General features: G+C 59.0%; 1 protein-coding gene across 4 annotated transcripts in view; it reads right to left on the bottom strand.

The window, feature by feature from the left end:
* The window catches only part of GSE1 (Gse1 coiled-coil protein), a 101,582-nt gene that overhangs the window by 20,643 nt on the left and 59,816 nt on the right, over positions 1-21,123 (bottom strand). The window contains exon 1 of one of the 4 annotated variants that reach the window (XM_039385490.1): positions 7,966-8,098. The exons of the other annotated variants lie outside the window; for them this stretch is intronic. Within the exon in view, the coding sequence (XP_039241424.1) occupies positions 7,966-8,002 (37 nt within the window). The 5' untranslated portion in view covers positions 8,003-8,098. Of the gene's footprint in view, positions 1-7,965; positions 8,099-21,123 lie in introns of those variants that run through there. 4 annotated transcript variants of the gene reach the window in all.

Raw genomic sequence — 21,123 nt, 5'->3', positions numbered from 1 at the left:
AGTGCTGTTGGGCAACACATGGGTGGGAGCCAGGCATCTCACAGTGCTGCCAAACCTTGCACAGCTGCCGGGCATGGCACAGTCCAAGAGTGGGCAATGCTCGGCACAACCAGGCTGCCCTCCCATCCCCAAATCCCCATGCCCCATGTCCCCGTGCCCCCACACCCCCAGCCTGGCGCAGGCGTGTGGCAGCAGCGCATTGTTTTGGGCGCAGGAGCCCTTGCCCAGCAGATGGCAGGTATAACAAAGCAGCTTGCTGCGGCCAAGCCAATTATTTATCTAATTATGATTTACCACTTAACCACATGATCTTTCTGCAGAGTTGTAGGCAATTAAAACCAGGGTGATTATGTGGATTATGCAAATCGGCTGGAGCCGAGCGAATAAAATTGGAGATTAGAGTTTCACGCAGGCTGGATCTTGCACAGGGCAGGTCCTGGCGGGGCAGGGGGAGGCAGGGGCAGGGCAGGAGGGCTGCAGAGAGGGGCAGGGGGCGGCAGGCAGGGCAAGGGCAGGGGGAGGCAGGGGCAGGGAGCTACAGACAAGGGCAGTGGGCTGCAGACAGGGACAAGGGCCTGCAGGCAGGGTGGGGGGCCAAGACTCAGCCAGGGGAACGGACTGCAGGGCACAGTCAGGAAGTGCCAGGACAAGGTGAGCAGATGCCTCCTGCCACCCCTCTGCCTTCCAGGTGCTGCAAGCCACCCCCAGCAGAGCCAAAGGGGTCCACAGCCAAAAGCTGTCCCCATCACAGGAGTGGGTGCCCACAGGGGACCCCCCACTGCTGGTGGGTAACTCTGCTGGCACCAGGGATTTCTCAGCACCTGCCCTGGCTGCATCCCAAAAAGGCAGGGAGGGGTTACACAGTGCAGCCCCCATCCTTCACCCCATCCACGGGTGGCTCAAAACGGGCTCCATGGGCAACGGGTATTAATAACAGGTACTAATAACAGGTATTAATAATGAGAATTAATAACGTCGCCTGGCAGATTACACCGCCCGCCCGCCTTGATATGAGATTTATGGATGGCACGAACTCCGGAAATACAGAAGTATTAATGGTAATACCTCGTGTCCTACCAAAGGTCACGGGCAATCTCCATCAATCCCACTGTGCCACCGGCAAAGCCGAGGGTCTGGGCGGGACGGGGGGTCCCCCCCACACTCCCGGGATCCCCCCACATGCGCCGCAGCACTGCGGTTTATGACAGTGCAGATGGCCCAGCACGGGCCAGAGGGAAGGTTTTACCTTGGGATAAGGAATTAACGCTGGCAAACAGCTAATTTACTGCGTGTATTTTCATTTTCCCAATGCCGGCACCATCTGCTACTGATCGGTGCCCCACATCCCCAGCTTTGAGCCACGGATGCTGCAGAGATCTTGGAAAGACCCTGGCTTTCTCCAAACCCAGGAGCCCTGGGACCCCTTGCAGTGTCCCACTGGGGTCCCCAGGGCCACCTTGATGAGTCTCCCCCTTTTCATGGAACCTGCCAAGAATGGGCACCAGTGAGGAGGGTTTGAAACAGCAGAGATGTCCGTGGAGTCAGACTGTGCTGGGGATGGAGACAACACTGCCAGCACTGGTGGGACAGATCCAGCACGTTCCTCATCACCGGGGAAGATCAACCAAAACCCCAGTAAGGGGAGCAGACCCTTCTTCTCTTCCCACGCCGGGATTTAGGGTGATTAGTGCCGGCAATCCCACGTGCCGGTGCTGGGAAGGCCGGCTGGTGCCCCCGTGTGCGCAGCATCCTCCCTTTTCGCCTACAGTAATCCTCAGCCTTTCGAGCAAATTATTAAAATTCACTTATATTTAATCTGCCTGCTGGAATTAATTGAATTTTTACGCTTGGCAAATGTCAGTGGGTGCACGCTGCCTCCCAACGGGGACCTGGCCGCAGGTGCAGCGGGCGCAGCCCCCTGCTCTCACCCCTTTCCCAGGATAAAACCCAGCCTGGAGCATGGGATAGGGTGCCCAGAGCATCCACAACCCCCATCGGCAATGGGCAGTGGGATGTATAGACGTCAGCACCCTCCTAGCCCCGTAGGGATGCTCACTGACACTGGGAACACGTTCCCCAGACCTGACCCCCTCCACAGGGGGACTCCTCAAATCCCACGGGATTCTCACTGCAGTGCCTCAATGGTTTTGGAGGGGACACGGGGAGCTTCTCACTTCCCTCCCAAAACCTCTGCCAGAGAGTGGCAGCGCCCTGCCTGGTGCTGGGGTTGTATGCCGGGTGATGAGAGCCTTCCTCCCCTCCCCATCCTCCTCCTCGAAAATTGCCAAAGCGTCTAATTTGCCCGCTGGGAAGGCCGAGGGAAAAGAGCCTCTATTTTGCCGGTAATAAGCCCTCCAGACAAAGGCGGGATGAGCCATTCAGCGGTGGGAAGGGGGAAGGGTCCGGCCCCATGTAGGAGCAGTGGATTGGGGGAGATTCCCTCCTTCCTGGGGGAGCCGGCACCGGGACACGCACAGCATCCTGGCATCACCCCGGGATGACCTCAGCCCACACATCCATGGGATCCTGAGCTCCTGGATGGATGGTGGGATGGGCAACACCAGCCACCCTGCTGGGGACACTCACTGAGACCAATTCCCAACCCCACATAGCTCCCTGTTTCCCCCGGGAACAGCCCCGTTCCCTGCTCAGGGAGTCTCTCCCCACCAGCCGGGATGGAGAAGTTCATGGTCGACGGCGGAGTTCACGGTCAGTGTGAGCCACGGGGGACACGGGGCCCCGGCGGGCAACTTCCAAACTTGACTGGCGCTTACCCCCCTCCACCGCCCGCCCGGGATTATCATAAATTAAGACGTAATTACTCCATGGAAATTTACAGCACAAAGCTGCGGCGCTAACAAGTGTGTTTGGCGGCATTGGAGGGAGATACAAAGCGCTATTGTCTGGCGGGCGCCAAAAAAGCTGCTCTGCCCCCAAAACCACACATCCCAGGGACAAGGATGAGGACAGGGATAGGGATGGAGTGACACCATCGCAGCCGTCTGAGCAGGGCAGGGAGCCACGTGCACGCCCCATGTGAGTGGGGATGGAGAGGGCCACGGTGCCCCAAAGAGAGGGTCCCAGCATGGAGGGGGGTAAAGGTTTCCCAGGGTGATGGGTGCCCTCTGAGCAGGTGCCATGGCTCTGCTCCCCAACAAAGCTATCCCCTTTATTCCCTCAGCTCCCACCCCTGGGCGCTCCCACCCACCCTCGGGTGCTGCACCCAGCAAACCCCCCCTCTGAGCCCCCTTTCCCCAACTCTGGAACACATGGGGTTAAAACTAAACCACCTGGGGACCTAGAGGGGGGGACACATGAGGACCAGTGCCAGCGTAGGCCCGTGTGTCCCCCCCTTCGCTGCCGCCACACTCCCCCAGCTGTCACACGCATTAAAAAATAATAATAATCAACGTGGAAAAAAAAAACCAACATAAAACAAAACCAACAACACAGTGCGAAAAAATTCAGGCGGCTAAAACAAATCCAGCAATAAAGGAGCCGGGATCCTCGGAAAGCTGGCTGTGCAATTAAGCAGTTTTCTGCTGTACGCCGATAATCACCTAATTATACTATTAATGACAGTTCAACCTGCTCAGAAATAAAAGGACATTCTTCCATAACAGGATGCCAGCTGTTTGTTACAGATGTCAAACATCTTTAAAGCATTATTATTAAAAGAAGGGGGGAAGGAGGAAGCTTGGGGATGCTGAAGCACTGCCGCCTTCCCCCCACAAAGAGTCTTGCAAGGGATGGGGAGGGGGTTGGGGTGTCACCCCCCCTCTTTATCCCAGTGGAATAATCTGTTGGAGGGGTGTTTTGGCGGGGGTTGGTGTTTGGTGTCATAAATACCCCACGTCGGCTCGCGGCAAGAGGCGGCTGGGTTTAATTAAGCGCAGCGTTTGGGAAATAAAAGTTAAAAATTAGTAATAAAATTAGAGGGGGGGATGCACCCTGCTGCCAGGCTCGGGGCAGGGCTGGCCCTGCTCCACCCCCCCCACCCCGCTGCCACCGGCAGTGCCTTGAGCGTGGCTGCCGCCGGCGGTGCCCGCGCACGTGCCACGGTGCCGTGCCAAGGAGCATCCCGGCAGGTGCCGACAGCCGGTGCCAAGGAGAGGGAAAAGGGGGGGACACGCTGTAAAGAAAGGAAGCACCTGCTCCCCCTCGAAACCCCAGGGTGGGTCTGGAGGTGAGTGATGCCCGCTGCACCCCGGGGGATCGGGGTGCGGCAGTGCCAGGAGGGGGATGCCAGGGGGACGGCGGTAGGGTGGCAGTGGTACCCCGAACTGCCAGCCAGAATCCCACTGGGGTAATTCCATCTCTCCCTCAGCAGCACTGTGGCTCCATGCTGGTGCAGCTATTCCTGGGGGGCAGCCACCGTGGGATGATGCCAGGGCTGGCGTTACACACCCACCCACAGAGACACCCAGCTTTACACCCTGTCCTATACAGCTACAGGCAAATCTGTCTGTAAAACCATTGGGAACCTGGCTTAGCCTGGGAATAAAGAGATTATGGAGGGGGGGCGGTGGGAAGAATAGAGGAAAGAAAAAAAGGGGTGTCTGGGAGTAATTCACCCCCCTCCAAGCCGTGTGGCTACTGACATCCCGAGTTCCAGCAGGGCCCTGGCACAAGCAGGATGGTTGCAGAGAGGCACTGGATTTTGGGGGTGCCCACCTACCCACTTGGAGCTGGGGGGCTGTGATGGAGGCCCCTCCAAAGGCCAGGACCTCCAGCCCTGACCTCTTGGCACGCACTGGGCTGGCACCAGCCCCCACTTGCCAGGCGGGACCCAGCAGGAAAAAAACATCTGGGAAGCACGTCCCCCCAAGCTCTAAGCAATGCTCCTGGTCCCCCCCTTCCCCTGGCTCCCCTCTTCTCCCCCTCCCCTCTTCAAACCATCACAGGGAGCTGGAAAGTGGTTGACATGGTTACCATGGCGACCGAATTTAGGACTGGCGAGAGGAGGAGAGGAGGAGGAGGAGGAGGAGGAGGAGGAGGAGAAGGAGGAGGAAGAGGAGGAGGAGGAGGAAGAGGATGGTGGGGTGGGCAAGGGAGGAAAGCAGGAGGGGTTTCCTGGCACCCTAACATAGCCGGGACCCCCCTGGCATCCCCCAGTTCCCCCTCAGCACCCCAAAACCACCATCCTCATGCACCCCTCAACCACACAGCCGGCGAGGATGAGAAAGGGCAGCCCCCAATCCCAGCACCCAGCCAGGGAGCTGCCAAGAGAGGAGTTCAGCCCCGAGCACCCCAAACCCAGCCTGGGGGTGGCTGTCCCCACCCGGTGCTGCCAAAAGCTGCCGGTGACTCACACCTCGCACCAGCGGCACCCGCTGAGCGGGTGTTTACGCGGCATCACCCAGCTCCTTCCATCTGCTTTGATCCAGGGGCTAAATATTCCCGGCCCCAGCATAAAAATAGGAACCATTTGGGAAGGTCCTGAGTCAGCAGCATCCGCTGCCGGCACCCACTGCCATCCTCCCCAGCACACCAGGCACCCACCAGGGAGTCCCAGGGCCCCTTCAGCTGGGGGCTGCTAGATTTGGGGACACCCACAGGGAGAGGGAGGACCCCCAAAGGCTGCATGCATTCGGGTGCCACCTTTGTGCCTGCTGGAGCAGAGAGCCAGGCCCTCCAGGGATGCTCTGTGACCCCAAGGGGTGCTGCTGTCCCCAAAGGAAGGTGCTGTCCCCAAAGGATGCTGGCACTGGCTGCAGGGTGACAACAGTGCCCACGTTATCTCAGGGAAAACCAGCCCAAGTATGGTTCCCATATGGATCAGCAGGGAATGGGGTTCCCTCCCTGTCCCCTCGCTCTCAGCAATGCTTGATGGTGAGTGCCCCACATGCCCGGTGTCCCCTCGCAGTCAGCTAAGCCCCCCTGCACATCTCCAGCCCCACAACGAGAGGAACAGAGAGGAAAGAAGCACTGGTGACCAGAGGGATACAGGGGACAGGAGCATCAGGGACCAGAGGGAAAGAGGAGACAGAAGCATTGGTGACCACAGGGACAGAGGGGACAGGAACATCAGTGACCAGAGGGACACAGGAGCCGTCTGTGCCAGCCAAGGTGGGAGAACAAGCCACTGAGAAGCGAGGAGCGTGTGACACGGGCCACGGCCAGGCAGTCCCTGAGGCAGTGACAGTCCCCAGCAGGACTCGCGCCGCTGAGTCACCGCCACCAGCCCCGCGCTGATGAAACCCCGCGAGCCCAGGGCGGGGGGAAGGTTCCCATCTCCATCTGCTCCCACCCGACCTGGCCCACCGGCATCTCCCAACGCCCGGCAGCTGCCGCCGGCGATCCCGCTGCGTGCCAGCGCCTCCAGCATCGCTCCCCCTAATTGCCTTAAATCTCACAGCCTGACACTTCCATGTTCCTCTCTGTCTTGCTTTTCTCCTCCGGTTTTATTATTCCACCTCCGAGGCAGTTGGGAAGTGGGGAGCCGGATGGAGCAGGGTTTTCCAGGGCACAGGAATTAGTGCATTAGCAACAACGGCAAAGCCAGAAGTTTCACGCAACAGGAGCTGCCGCTGGGAACCCCGGCTCGACCGACGTGTGCTAAATATGGAATTTAAGGGGAAAAAAGCCAACTCCCAAACCGTCTTCCTACACCTGCAGCCTTTGGAGGGATCCCCTCCATGAGGGACGGCATGGAAGCCAGGAAGGAATCACCCCCAGCTGCTGTACGCAGTGGAGAACAGCAAGGAGCAAGACGCTGGTGTTTGGGGACGGGGGGGAAGACGAGGACTGGGACCCCCACAGCCAGCAGGAGGAGGGCGCAGGGTCGGATCATGCTGGGAGTGAGCTGGGTGCCGCAGGCAAGCAGGTGACCCATGTCCCCACTGTGGCTCAGCGATGGGAGGGGATGTCATGCCGCAACCCCTCCCGGGGGGGGAGAACCCCAAGTTCAACCCTGGCCCCCCTCAGCCGCCCTTCCTGGCTCGCCTTCGTGCACTCTGGCGCAGGCGCCTTGGGCAGAGCCGCTCGCTCCGGTAACAACCACATGCCAAAGCCATTTCCTGAAACAAACAACCATCCGTAGGGGAACGGCCACGCAGGGGCATGGACCCTCAGAGAGGGGCCCTGCCACTGCACCTCAAGTCTGGGAGAGCACCCCAAGCTCACACCCTGAGCCTGCCTCCTAAGTCTGCACCCCAAAAACACTTCGAGTTCACAGCCAGAGCTCCCAGTCCAAGTCTGCATCCAGAGGGTGCACCCCAAAAGCACCTCGAGTTGGCACCCTGAGCTCACAGCCTGAGTGTACTGAGTGTACCCCCGCAGTGTGCATCCCAAACACACACCCTGAGCCTGCACCCCAAGAGCACCTCCAGCTCTTCACCCCCATGCACCTCCAGTTCACACCCCAGCTCATACCCTCGAACCCCAAACGCTCACCCTGAGCACACACCCTTCACCCCCCTAGTGCATGCCTGGTCTCACACCCCAGCTCCCCATCCCCACCGATGCTCCTGAAACACCCCAAACCCCCCCGTGGGGGTCCCCTTCCCTTGTCAGCTGCCGCGGTGGCCGGTGCTGCCGGCTGGGGTGGCACAGCAAACTTTGGTGCCCCAAATTTCCATGCCCATGCAGTGGTGGGGTTGCCAGAAGGGACCCCCACCCCAAAACACAGCACATCTCACATTTCTCCCCATCCTGCCTTGGCCAGAACCCTCCCGGCTCCTTGGGGAGGGGAGAAACCCCCAGGGTGAGGGAGTGGCAGCAGAAGAGAGGGGAATCCATGCACCCCAAAACCGTACAGTGCTGTGCCGGAGCTCTCTGCTTCCCCCCCCAAAACCCAAAACCTCTATGAGGTGCTGGAAGAAAGTAACTTCACCCCCAAATCACCCTCGGCTGCTGCTGGCCATGGTGTCCCCAGGTTAGGGGGGACCCCACGGGGAGACCCCAGGGAGGGGGGGGGGGAGAGGGAGTGCAAAGGGCTGGTGGCAGCATTGCTCAGTGCCTTACCTGGTAAGTAATAGAGAGGTGGTTTCAACCCAAACATGATTTATGTTACAGTTCCATTGCGGTCAGGAAAAAAAATTAAAAATAAAAATAAAAGAGCCAAGGTGAGGAGGACGTGTCAGGAAGCGAGAAGGAAAAAAAAAAAAAAAAGAAGGAAACCCCCCCAAAAATTAGCACCAAGCCACACGGAGGGGGTTGGAAAAATAAACCAGAGGCGAAAAAATACGGTGGAGCGGGGAGGAGGAGGAGAAGGAGGAGGAGGTGGAGGAGGAGGAGGAGGAGGAGGAGCGGGGGGAATCAAGTGCGTGGGGGGAGGAGGAAAAATAAAAATTGAAATAGCAGCGAGCCCAGGGCGCCGGCGGAGGGTGGCAGTGGCGGCTGTCACCGGCGGGGCCAGGGCAGGAGCCTGGCTGCCACGCGTGACGCCTTCCCGGGGGTTTTCCTGCCGCTGGGCCCCCAGCTGCCAACCGCAGGCACACAAAAAGCCGGCGAGGAGGAGGATGAAGAGGCAGCGGGACCCTCGGCTGGGGGGGGAACGCACCCCCTGAGCAGTGCAGTGGGGACTCCCCCACCCTGGAGAGGGTGGTGGTGGCGTGGGCTGGGTGACCCACGCGGGGCTGCGAGCTGGTGTCCGTCCGTCCGTCCGGAAAGCCCCGTCTCCGCGGGCTGCGCCAAGGCGGGCGGGCGAGAGGCGGCAGACTTGCCCCTCGATCAATTTTCATGCAAGAATCATTATCGGTAAATTGGAAATCTGGCTCCTTGACAGCAGATTTGTCTCCCCTAATGACGGGGAGCGGGCAGGAGGGCGGCCGGCAGCTGCTCGCCCCGGCACCCTCCGCCCACCGCCCGCGTCCCCCGGGCTCCAGCCTTTGGCCCCGGCGGTTTCGGGGAGGCGAACCCCCGGGGCGCCCCGGGGAGCAGCCTCCTTCCCCCTCACACCCCGCTCCTCCTCCTCCTCGCCTACGGACGGAATAATTTTAATTTTTCTTTCTTGCCTTTTCTGTTTTCAAACAGCTGCCGATGCGGGGGGCCAGCTGAGGGGGGGGGGGGGGGGGGGGAGAGAACATATATAAAATAAAAATAGAAACCCAAGCCCCCCCCAAGCCGCTTCAGCAGGAAAATTAGGAAAATAAAACAATAAATAACCCAACTTTCCTGCCTGCCGGGAGCTGCCTGCTGCTTCACAAAAGGCAGGCGAGGAAGGCTGCCTGCCCCAACCCCGGCGCGGGGGGCTGGGGGTGAGCTCCTGCCCCCCCAAATCCCTTCTATGCTCCCAAATCCCCTCTGCGCCTCTAAATCCCCCCTTCCCGGCCTCGCTGGCCGTCGGGGGCTGTAATCAGCCGCCCGATAGGATCTCCCCCATTCCCTCTCCGCTGATGCATTAGCAGATCCGGGAAGACATGCTTGCAGGCAAATAGGGCTAATAAATGCTATTACGGGAGCGCGAGGGAGGCTGGAGATCCTGGCTGCACCATAGTAACGAGGGCCCGGCTTAATTTGCTTTAAGCAAACGATCAGCCAAGGCGGGGTGGAAAAGGGGGGGGGGGGAGCGTCGCTGGCTCCGGGCACGCTTGAACGCGCTTCCACGGGCACGCGCTTCCGCGGGCGCGCGCTTCCACGGGGGCACAATTCCAGGGGCTAACGCTTCCATGGGGACACGCTTATGGGAGCCTACCCCTGAGTGTGCGTTTGCCAACCCCCCCGCCCCCCATCCCCGCCCAGCTCCGTCCTTCTCTTCCCAAACTGGTTTTAACACCAAAGTTCACAAGGGCGACGTGTGATATCTCGCCCCTGCAAGAGAAGCCACATCCTGTATGATAATGACCAGCCCTTCAAACAGCTTAAAGATACAGAGGCCATTCCCAGGCGCCCGCTGCCTGCCCCTGCCTGCCCTGCCTGCTCCAGAGAATGGGGCCGGGGAGGGAGGGCACGGGGGTCACAGTGTCACCCCAAACCCATCCAGCCATTTCCAGGTGCCCACTGCCTGCAACAAAGTGTGGGGACAGGGGGCATGGGGGTCCCAGTGTCACCCCAAACCCATCCAGCCCCATGGCCGGGCACGGGTGTTTGGAGGGTGTTGGTGAAAGGTCCTCTGACTGCAAATGCACACGTGTCCTCCCCAAAACCCCATCTGGCAAAGACGGAGCCAGTGAAAACTTGCACCCTCCTCCTCCCCCCATCCCTCCCCCCCCCCAGTTAAATATTGCTTTCCCGATTCCAGGTCGGGGGATTATTATTATGTCTTTTCTTCCTTCCTAACCTACATCTGTCAGGATCGGCGCTGGGAGTATTTCTGGCCCGTCCCCTGAGTCATCGTCGCTCGCGTCCCGCTCCCTCCCAGGCAGCTCCCCTGTGCCACCGTGCTCTGCACCACAGGGTGCTGGGTGCTGCTGCTCCCACTCGTGGGGTGCTGCTCCACCATGTCCCCCCACCGTGGCTAACCTCCCCCCACACCTCACTGGTTCACTGTCTAATGTCACCTAGGGGGTGACACAGCTGTGCATGCCCCAAACCCAATGCCCCCCTAATTTGGGTGCAGTGGGGACCACCACCCCCCCCCCCCCCCCGTGCTGGAAAAGCTTTGGGGTCACCACATCACCCAATTCCCTTGTTCCCACCTCACTTTTATAGGGTTGGATTTGCTGGGCTCAGGCAAGCACCGGGGGACCCCTCCTCTGCTCCCCCCCCATGGCATGAGCCGTAAAAATTAATTTGCAAACATGTCATTACACAATAGCTGAGCAGGCAATAAACCTGTAATTACAGGCGGCTGGGGGAGCGGGCAGGCAGGGAGGGGAGGCCAGGGAGGGAGGGCAGGCAGGGAGGGCAGACCTGCCTGCCAGCTCCGGTTTTGGGGTTTCGCCCCCCTCCTTGCTCCCTTTATTCATTATGCAAACGAGAATTGCTTCACTCCTGGAAGTTGGGCTCCACTTCAAAGGGGCGCCCTGCCTGCCCTGCCTGCACTCCCCACCCTGCCACCCAAGCCCCAGCACTCCAAACCAGGAGCACCCGTTGCTTGGCCGGGATGGGGAAACCGAGGCACAGCGGCTGGGCTGCCCCGTTGGGAAACCTCAGCCCTTTGCAACATCGGCCCAACCGAATTATCCGCCACCCTCCTCCTCCTCGGCTCTCCCCACTCTGCAGGTGCTTGTCCTGCCTCAGTTTACCCACTTACCACCCCGCGGGAGACGGGACGCTGGGCACCGGCGTGAGACACCCGCCCGGCCACCCAGCAGCCGGCTCTGCCACGCCGCGCCTCGCCCCTCGTTAGCGGGAGAGCTTGACGAGCCTGACCCAGTTCCCCGAGCGCCGGGAGGATTAATTGGTTCCTTGCTCGCGCGAAGCCGCCGGGAGCTGGGGCAGGTGCCAGGCGGGATTAGCAAAGCATGAGAGCGCAGCTCGCGGGGCCGGCCCTGCCCACGCCGGGGCCGTGGTGGATGGGCACGCGGCGCTCCCCGGATGGGGCCATGGGGATGGGCATGTGGCACTCCTGGATCACGGGACGCTCACCGTGATCCAGGAGAGCCTTGAGGATGCTTGACCTCCACAGGGGTCTCCTCAGGGAATGGGATGCAGCCATACTGGGAACATCCAACCTGCAGCCCCCATTGGGATGCTCACCCCAAGGGATGCCCACTCTAGGGAAACTGAGGCACAGGCTCCACCACATTCCCTGCAACCCAGCACCCTGGAAGCATCCACCAGTGGGACACACAATGAAGAGGAGCGAGCGGTGGCCTCCCACCGTAAATAAGCAGCTCAGTGATGATTTCCTGCTCTTGTTGACCTTTGACTATGCAGAATAAAGACATAAATCCATATTTTAAACCCATCTGAGCACCAGCCAGGCCCACAAAGCCATTTACAGCCTGCGATTTGGACGGGGCAGTGAGCAGGAAAGCGATGGTTTCTCGAGGTGACATTCCCCAGGAGGGAAATGAAGTGTTTTATTTGCAGATATATAGGGCACGGTCGTTCCTCCGCTTCCCCTTCCCTCCGCCCTCGGCTCATAAATAAAACATACGGCCGTGTAACCGGCTAATTACGGGAGGATGGCAAAACCCCGCCGGTCGCTGGGAAAAGAAATCAGCTTTCTAATCAGCCCACTTTCCTCCCCATCTAACTTAAGGAGAAACGGGCATTTCGGGTGCCGGGATGGAGCCGAGACTCTCCGGCGGCTCATAGGCTCCCGCTGGGGTTTTGCACCCCAATCCCTCAAGGCGGCTTTGGGTTTGGCTTGGATGGGGAGGGTTCTAACTGGGTTTTTTTTTTTCCCCTGGCTGGGAAAAGGATGTCTTTGAAAAGTCTAATTGTTCCTTACACATTAGATACATTAATGAGGTCTCTGATCAAGCGCCTGGCTCTCCGGCAAGGAGGCTTCAAGTAGCAATTTTCCATTTGTGTTTCAAATTTTAATGAATGTTCCTGTCTCCGGCTGCGATGCGCGGTGATAATCCGCACAGCTCGGGTCAGCACCGGAGCAGGGGCTGCCGCACGGGAGGGCTTGTACAAGGGTTTGATTTCTTTGGGGAATAGTTCATACAAAAAATGGTAATGGCAGAAGACAGTCTTCCTTCCCCCTCGGCTGCCAGAGCCTGAGAGCTACAAATCAGAGGGTTATTATTTCTTTCCGATGTCCCTAAAGTATCCTATATCTTTAGCGGGAGAGTAAAGTTCAGCCCTGATAAGATTGCGGCGCTGGGTGAGAGGCGCTTTTCCTTTCCTGCTGCCTTGTTTTTTTTTTTCCCTCCACCTCCACCTCCCTCTCCCTCCATCCCTGTGGAGGCCAGAGGTGTGTCCCCAGGGACATCAGCCCCCCTCCCAGGGCCACCCAAGAACCCCACTGCCCCACATCCAAGGGCCGGATCCGGAACCCACCCCGCCAGGACAAGATTTGTATAACCTTGTTTTGGCATGCCTGCCATTAACTTAATTTAACATCCATATTGCCGCTACTTAATTAAATAGATGAACTCATTTTACATTTGCAAGTCTTAATTCATCCTGAACAAAATTGGCCACGTTTCGTTCTTTCTACGCTACCAGCTCCCCGGAACAAATGACTGCCTTTTGTAGTTAACTGCTAGTACAGGTTAAAAGCTAATTAGCAGCCCGGGTTGGGTGTTAACTTCCTTATTTATCACCCGGCGCCACTCGATGAGCGAGGGGGCGAGGGCTGGCACTTCCCGCTCCCTGCGTGGGCCCCGGTTCTGCAGGGCTGGGGCCTGGGCTCCTCGGGCAGTGGAGCTGGGTGCGTGCAGGATGCATGGAGCATGGGGCTCAGAACACTGTGCATGGTGTGTGGTGCTCAGCGCACGACACACAGTGCTTGGGGCATGGGGACAATACACGGTGCTTGACACACGATGCACAACTTGGGCTGGTGCATATCCATCACAATGGTGCCCAATGTATGATGGAAGGTGCTTGGTGCGTGGTCCTTGGCACATGATGCAGGACACGTGGGGCTCAGTGCATCATGGTCGGCGCGTGATGCACAACACATACATAGTGCTCAATGCCTGGGGGTTGGCACATCATACATGATGTATGATGCACAGCGCTCAGTCCATAGGGTTCCATACGTGATGCTCGACGCATGATGCACGACACATAGTGCTTAGCACATGGTCCGTGAAGTTCTTGGTGCGTGGTGCTCAGCATGTGGTACACGATGCACGACGCATGGCGCTCGGGCTCGATGCTTGGCACACAATGTGTGGCGCTTGGCATGTGATGTATGATGCATGGTGCTTGGCGTGTGATGCACAGGACTCGGTGCATGTTGCTTGGCACATGATGCATACACATGTATGATATAAGATGCCTGTCATGTGATACACAGGGGTCAGTGCTCAGCACATGATGCACGACATGGCACTTGGAGTGTGATATGTGGAGCTAAGTGCATGGTGCTCAGCACATGATGTGTGGCACATGATGCCTGGCATGCAATGTATGGTACTCAGTGCATGGGGTTCAGCACGTGATGCACATGGCACATGATGCATGACACGTGGTGCTTGGCACGTAACACGTGATGGTCTGTGCATGGTGCTCAGTGCATGAAGCTCAGCACGTGATGCACATGACACAGGATGCTTGGCACATGGCACATGATGCATGACGTGGTGCTTGGCACATGATGCGTGGTGCTCAGTGCATGGTGCTCAGTGCATGGTGCTTGGCACGCGATTCATGACGTACAACGCATGGTGCTTGACGTGTGATGCATGGGGCTTGGTGCACGGCGCTCCATGGTGCTCAGTGCATGGTGCCTGGCACGTGATGCCCGACACATGGTGCTTGGCATGCAATGCATGATGCTCTGTGCATGTGGCTCAGTGCATGGTGCTCAGCACCTGACACACACGACTCATGACGTTTGGCACATGGCACTCGATGCACAACACGTGGTGCTTGGCACATGGTACGTGATGCACGACACGTGATGCTTGGTATGCAATGCAATGCATGCCAAGCTCCATGTATGTATGGTGCTCAGTATTTGGTGTATGGTTCTTGGCACATGATGCACAAGAGATGGCATTTGTCACAGTGTGATGTGTGGCACTCAGGGCATCATGCATGATGCTCAGTGCATGATGCAGCACCCAACAGCACAGCAGGGCAAACCTGGCAGCACCCAACCACTGCCCAAGCACCCCAGGAGAGCATCCCTCCAACTCACCATCCCTCCAAACCATCATGGGCTCTGCCGTGCCCAGAACAACCTCCCTGTAGGTATGTGGGGAGAGGCCCCAAAGCAAGCACCACCCCAGTTTTCCAAGCACACTCCCACCTAGCCGGCTCCCCCTGTGCCCACGCCAACTGGCGATGCCTGGAAGCTGCTGAGGCTCCCCACATGCCACCCACGCGTGCTCCGGCACAGCACGGCGCAGTGCTGGCTGCGGCGGGGACACGGCACAGCCGGGGGACGCGGGGACCCCGCCGGCGGGGCGGCCGGGCGATGCTGAGCCTGGCAGGAAGCCGCTCCGGGAAGGCTCATCTGGTTTGACTAACAAATCGCTAACTGCTTCCCCCGAGGCAGGTGGAAGGAAACAAGCGCTCCGTGTCTGTAAACAACCCCCCCGGCCCCCCGCTTCCCACCCACGGCCCCACACAGCCCCCCCTCCCCAAGCACCGGCCAGGGGCAGGTTGAGACAGAAAAGCGCTTGTGCAACACCCCCTTCGTGCTCTGATGCAAGCCCTAATGGGGGGACGGGGCCCCCCCAGCCCCTGCCCGGCTCCCAGGGACGCTGGCACACCGGGCAGGGCGTGGGGTGACGCTGAGCTTGCGCCAGCCCCAGCTGGCCCCGCGGGACAATACCTCGCCGGCGCCTGCCGCGGTGTCCTGGCTGCCGGCGTGACTCGAGGGGACAAACCCTTGTGGTGCCTGATGGCAACGAGGGGCGGGGGAGGCAAAGGCCACCACACCGGTGACACTGCAGACCCTCTGCAAGCAAGAGCTGGTGTGGGGGACAAGCGTGCCCCAAAGAGCAGTGTGCCCAGGAGAGGAGACCTGGTGGCATTTGCCATCACTGGTGATGTCCAGTCCCGGTAACAGGGACCTGGTGGAGGTGGTGTGGGGACAAAGTGGCGGGAGGGGACTGATAGGCATCTACCTGGCCCCGTAAACCGATCTGCCCCCACCTGCTGAAATAACAGCGAGGGGAGGCAGCTCTGGTTACCAGCAGTGCCGGGGCCCGGCTGGGTGCCAGCGCCCTTGGCTGAGGGCCAGGCAGCTCCGCAGGCACCGAGCGGGGACCCCCGTCCTCCTCCCTTCCCACAGGCACCGCACGGAGCTGCTCGTCCCGCTCCCCGGCGTCACCACCCCACTGAGCTCCCTCCCCACCCGGTATTTCAGGTCTGACACCCAAGCCGGCGCCTTTGGGAGCCAGCGGTCCCGCAGGGACATCACCCCTGCCCGGGGCCACCGCCGTGGGGATGACACAGGCCGCGCCGAGTAGGAGCAGGAATAATTCCCGGGGTTATCCCAAGTGGTTTTGGCTGCATCCCCTTGGCACGGAGGGGTCAGAGCCTGGGAGCACCAGGATGAGGAGTCACTGTGGCCAAAAGCAAAGCCTGATGGCTGGATCCAGCCCCTTGGGGAGGAGGGATAAGCACTCACTCCCCCCAGACCCCATCAGGACCCCATCCCAAATCCCCACCATCAGCAGAAGCGAAGGAGCGGGGCCGCACGGAGCGAGGGTGATAGATAACAGCCCTCTGTGCCGGCGAGATAAATAGCCCCAGCAGCGCCAAGCTGTACTCGGCCAGAAGCTAATAGGGGCTGTCAGGGCGGTTTAGAGGAGCAGAGCATCGTTTCAGGGCCCGGCTGGGAGGACGCCGAGGGGAAGTGACAAGGAAGCTGAGCAGAAAGCGACAGGCAGTACACAAAGAGCATGTCCTCTGTAAGTGGCGATAAACCTTGGAAAAAAAAAGAAAAGCTAAATCAGTTGTTTAGCCGATGTACCACATGCTGACAGGGCAAATGTGAAGGCTTTTATGGCCACATGGGTTTTCATTTGCAGTTATTCATAGCGGAGCCGGGCGCTTTATCTCACTTTACATTATGTGCAACCACAATGCAGACACTTGCACCGCAACGCATTGCCTCCCTGGAAAATATTAATATGTAAATGTCAGGCTCGGAGGGCAGCGAGGGAACAGCGAGAGAATGGAGACCAGGGAGCAGACTGGGAGATAAAACCTGCCCTGGAAGGAAGGGGGGCTAGTAGGACCCCCTGCCTGCACCCACGGGTGTGCAAGAGGGGGAGAGACAGGGGCACAGACCTGCACACACGTGTGTTCACCTGGGATGGAAGTGTGCAGCAGGGAGCTTGGTGTGCACATGGTGTGGGCATGTGTGTGTGTGCACATGCATGTGCACAGTGTACACCTTCAGCAAAACGGGATGCGTGTGTGTGTGTGTGTGTACAGACATGTGTGCACAACATACACCCTCAGCAGAGGGAGATGTGTGTGTGTGTGTGCACAAACACATGTGCACAACATACAACTCCTGCAGAGAGCGGTGCATATATGTGTGCACAACACGTGCATCACCAGCACCTCTGCAGAAGGAGAACCTCAATGGACTGACATGTGTGTCACACACTCATGTACAACCCCTACAACTCCACACCACGCACATCTTTGCACCCCCAGGTGGGTATGCCCACCTGTCCTCGCAGCACAGGGAACCCCATGCACCCGTGACAGCCCCGATCCTTGCTCCCTGGGGAGCCATGCCCATGCCTGAGGAGCCATGCCCATCCTGAGGGATGCATGGCGAGGCCATGGGCCACGCTGGGCTGGGAGGAAGCCCTGGCCGGGTGAAGCACGCCGGCGCAGTGTGCCAGCGCCTGCACAGCCCCGTCGGGCAGCGCTCCAGCCATGCCTGCTGTTCCCGGGCTCCGTTCCTCTCCGAGAGCCTCCAGCCCCGGGGTAGTGCCAGACTGACAGCCTGGAGGCTATTTATTCGCAGGCAGAGGCAGCGGGAGCTGCTGGCGGATGCAGCCGCCTTTGTCCTACAGGGAAGTTTGCTCCCTGCCTCCCGCCTGCCCCCTATCATCCCCATTTTTCCACCTCCACATCCCAATGCACCATTCAAACCCATGGAGGCACTTGAGGGGTGGTTGCAGCCCGGGGTTCACAGTATCCTGATGTCCACTATGCCATGGCAGGACTCGCCACAAGGCCTGGACACACAGGGATGCCACACAGCTGCCACGCTGCCCCCATCCCCAGCACCCCTTAGCATCGCCCACCCAAGCCAAGGGGCTGGAGGTGGCACCCCAAAGGTGGTGGGGGCAGGAGGAAGGAGGGCACCTAACCCCCAGCTTTGCTCGTTGGCACTGTGCCAGCTGGGGCGGGGGCATCTCCAAAACGTGGCCCCCCTCAGCCGTTTCCAGGAGAAGCGCTGGCAGCCGGCGCTGGCACAGGGACAAGCCTGGGAGGGAGGTGGCCCCCCAGCACCTCGGGGAAGGGAACAATCCTCGGGCATTTCTCTTTTGGCAGGCCCCGGGTGCCCCCCCTCTGTACCCCCCGTCCCCCTCCCATGCTCAGGCGCAGGGATACAATTAAATCAGTGTTCTGCTAACAATCTGCCAGCTAATAAGACATTTTCCTCCCTCTCCCTCCTCCCCCCCACTCCACCCCAATCCGTGTGTGATGGGAGCGCTTTGATATGAGAGTGGACTCTAATGGGTTCGGTGTAAGGGAGCCTTAATTTATTACGTGCCTGTAATTGATGTTTGTATAAAGTAGCTCTTACAGCTCCTCAGAGCGGGAGATGAAAAGCAATCAGTCAGCCATTTGCCTCGAAAGGAAGGAGAGAGGAGAAGACAGACAGCGAGAAAGAACCAGACATACTCATCAAGCCTGGAGAAAAACCCAGAAAATGAGGGAACAAACAAAATCACCCCCACGCAGCCTCACCAGCAGCTCTGGCACCGCTGGGTATCACCACCAGCATCTCTGGGTACCACCACCAACACCCCTGGGTATCACTGCCAGCATCCCTGCATGCTGCTATCAACATCCCCGGGTACCACTATCAACACCCTTGGGTATTACTGCAAGCATCTCTGGGTACTGCTGTCAGCATCCCTGGGTATCACAGCCAGCATCCCTGTGTTCCGCTACCAGCATCCCTCAGTACCACCAACAGCATCCCTGGGTACTGCTGTCAGCATCCCTGGGTCCTACCACCAGCATCCCTTGGTACCACCCCTAGGTACCACTACCACCATCCCTGGGTACCCCTGCCTCCCCTGCCTCCTCAGGGCTGGATCCTGCAGGGATTCTGTGGGTGTGCAGCCTCCTGGAGCCATGCCAGGGCAGGATGTGACCCCCTCCCATGCCGGCCGCGCACGGGGCTGATTAGGCTGCAGCAGCCGGTGCTGAGCTGCTCTAATGACGGCGGGCGCTGGGGAGTCACGTGCCGCCCAGCGCCGGCTGGGGAGCTGTACGTCACCGGCCCCGGCAAAAAATCGGTGCTAAATTGAATCAATCCATCTTGGAAATGGCTCTTGTCAGCCGGTGTCAGGGAGAGCGTCTGCAGGAGAGGGATCAGGCGGGGGCAGGCCAGCAAGGGCCAGGCGGTCGGCACTGCTGCTGCGGCACTGCCGGGTGTCTCCTGACCCCCCCATATGGTGGGTATGAGGGTCTTCCTGCTGTTACGGGGGGCAGAGCATGGCATCCCCATTCATCCAGTGGGATAAGCAGAGCCCAGACTGCATCGCACTGTGCCATGCCTCAGTTTCCCACACAAGGCACCCTGTATCCCCCATCTGGTGAAGGGGCAGCTCCACAACAAGGAAAACCCCAGGAGGGCTGGAGACCCCGCCAGCGCCCATCTGCACCCCAACACCGTGCCCAGGGCAGAGTGTGCCAAGCTGGAAAGGATGATTCTGCGCCAGGGAGACAAAGACGCCGGCACTTGACACAAATATAGATGGATCCTCGATGTACGGACCCCGCAGCCTGGCAAATTAAAACGTAGCGCGAAAGGGGGGACGGAAACAGCCCCAGTGATTGATTTTCCAACCAGACATTCAAACCAACCGAATATGTCACCCAGACAAGCCCTCAGAAAGCGGCGGCAAGCCCAGATTTATCCTCTGCTTGGACCAGAGACCATCAATCCCTATCTATCCCCAGGAAATGGCTTCACGTCCCCATCTTCCCTCACGGTGCCCATCCCATCACCTGGATAGCAGGTGGGATGGGCACCATGATGGGAAGATGGGGCGCAGGAGCCATCACCACGCCGGGAAAGAGGATCCAAGCAAAGGGACACATACCCAGGCTGCTAACGAAGGCAATTAGAGGGGAAAGCATCCCTCGCGCCGCTTCTCCTAATTAAGAACCATCCAATTCCCCAACCCGCCTGTTCCCCGGCTCCGGTACAGCCTGTTATTTACCTGCAGCTAATAGGTTGGGCACAGCTAATGATAGTCTTGTATCAAATGGCTGGATCTTGGCTTCTGACAGCTTTAAAGACCCGTCTCGGGGACACGAGGGTTTCTAATTACGGGGTTCGTCACGGGAAGGCTGGGTTCAACGCCAGTCACTCTCCCCGGGTGACATTTCTGCCCGGATTGGAAATCTAAACACAGCCCAGCCAGTTAAGGTTAAAAATACAGCGCTTGACAAGACAAGGGATCATAATTTGGGTCACCGCCGGGTTTAATTAATTGGAATGGAGCAATCAAAGCACGGCGTGCGGTAATTACAGCCCAGGTTGGGGCAGGGCTGGGGGAGGCGGCTGAAGGGATGCAGGGGGATGCTCCCCACTGTGGGGATGGGCAGGGAGGCATCGCCCTCACCCCGGGGTGCAGGCAGGCATTGCGTGCAAGGAGCTGGCAGGGCAGGGAGGGAGATGTGAAGGAAGCGAGCTGGGAGCTTCCAAGCACGCCATTCCCAGCGGATCACACACCGGCCCCACATAAATCCTGGCCAGGCAAAGCAGGGTCCATCCCCAGTGCTCCCATCCCCACAGTGCCACACGGATGCAGCCCAGGCTCCCAGCCACCACCGCGGCTCCACCGGGGCCGTGACGAGTGATTTATTTTCACCAATTACTGGGGCCACTTTTCCCTTCGCCAGGACCGCGCTTAATTGATTGGAACCTATTGAAAACAAATTAACCAGCACCAGGGCACAGGGACCTGTTTATGGCTCCTCCGTGGGGCAGCGGGGAGGACACGAGTGGCTCCGTCACGCAGGTGATGCGCAGTGGGATCGGGAGGAGGAAGGTGGGTCAACACAAATATCCCCCAAATATCCTCTTATGCTGCTCACTGGCTCCTCTGCGATGGTTATTGCTGATGGAAGAGGAAACTGAGGCACAGAGCAGCACTGAGCCCACATCTTGGTGCTTTCTCACTGGAACAACTCTCCATGGTATGGACAGAACTGAAATGTTCGTGCCCACACCACCACCCCGGAGGAGGGATGCTCACGACGGTGACCCCATTAAGCGAACCCAGCTAGCATTAATTTGACCCCATCCGCCGCGCGCTAATCAGCTGTAACCGTGGCACCCAGCTCAATCCAAATTGATTTACCGAGGCTGGAAATGGATACAAATGTGATTAAAGGCTTTTTATTTTCCATAGGTCCTCTCTAAAATGATTTAAATCAATTGCTACG

Source organism: Pipra filicauda, unplaced genomic scaffold (genome assembly GCF_003945595.2).
Source record: "Pipra filicauda isolate LSUMZ 115617 unplaced genomic scaffold, ASM394559v2 scaffold415_size613988_pilon, whole genome shotgun sequence".
Classification (NCBI taxonomy): Eukaryota; Metazoa; Chordata; class Aves; order Passeriformes; family Pipridae; genus Pipra; species Pipra filicauda.
Note: the sequence above shows the minus strand (reverse complement) of the source record. Positions and strands in the feature narration are given on the sequence as shown.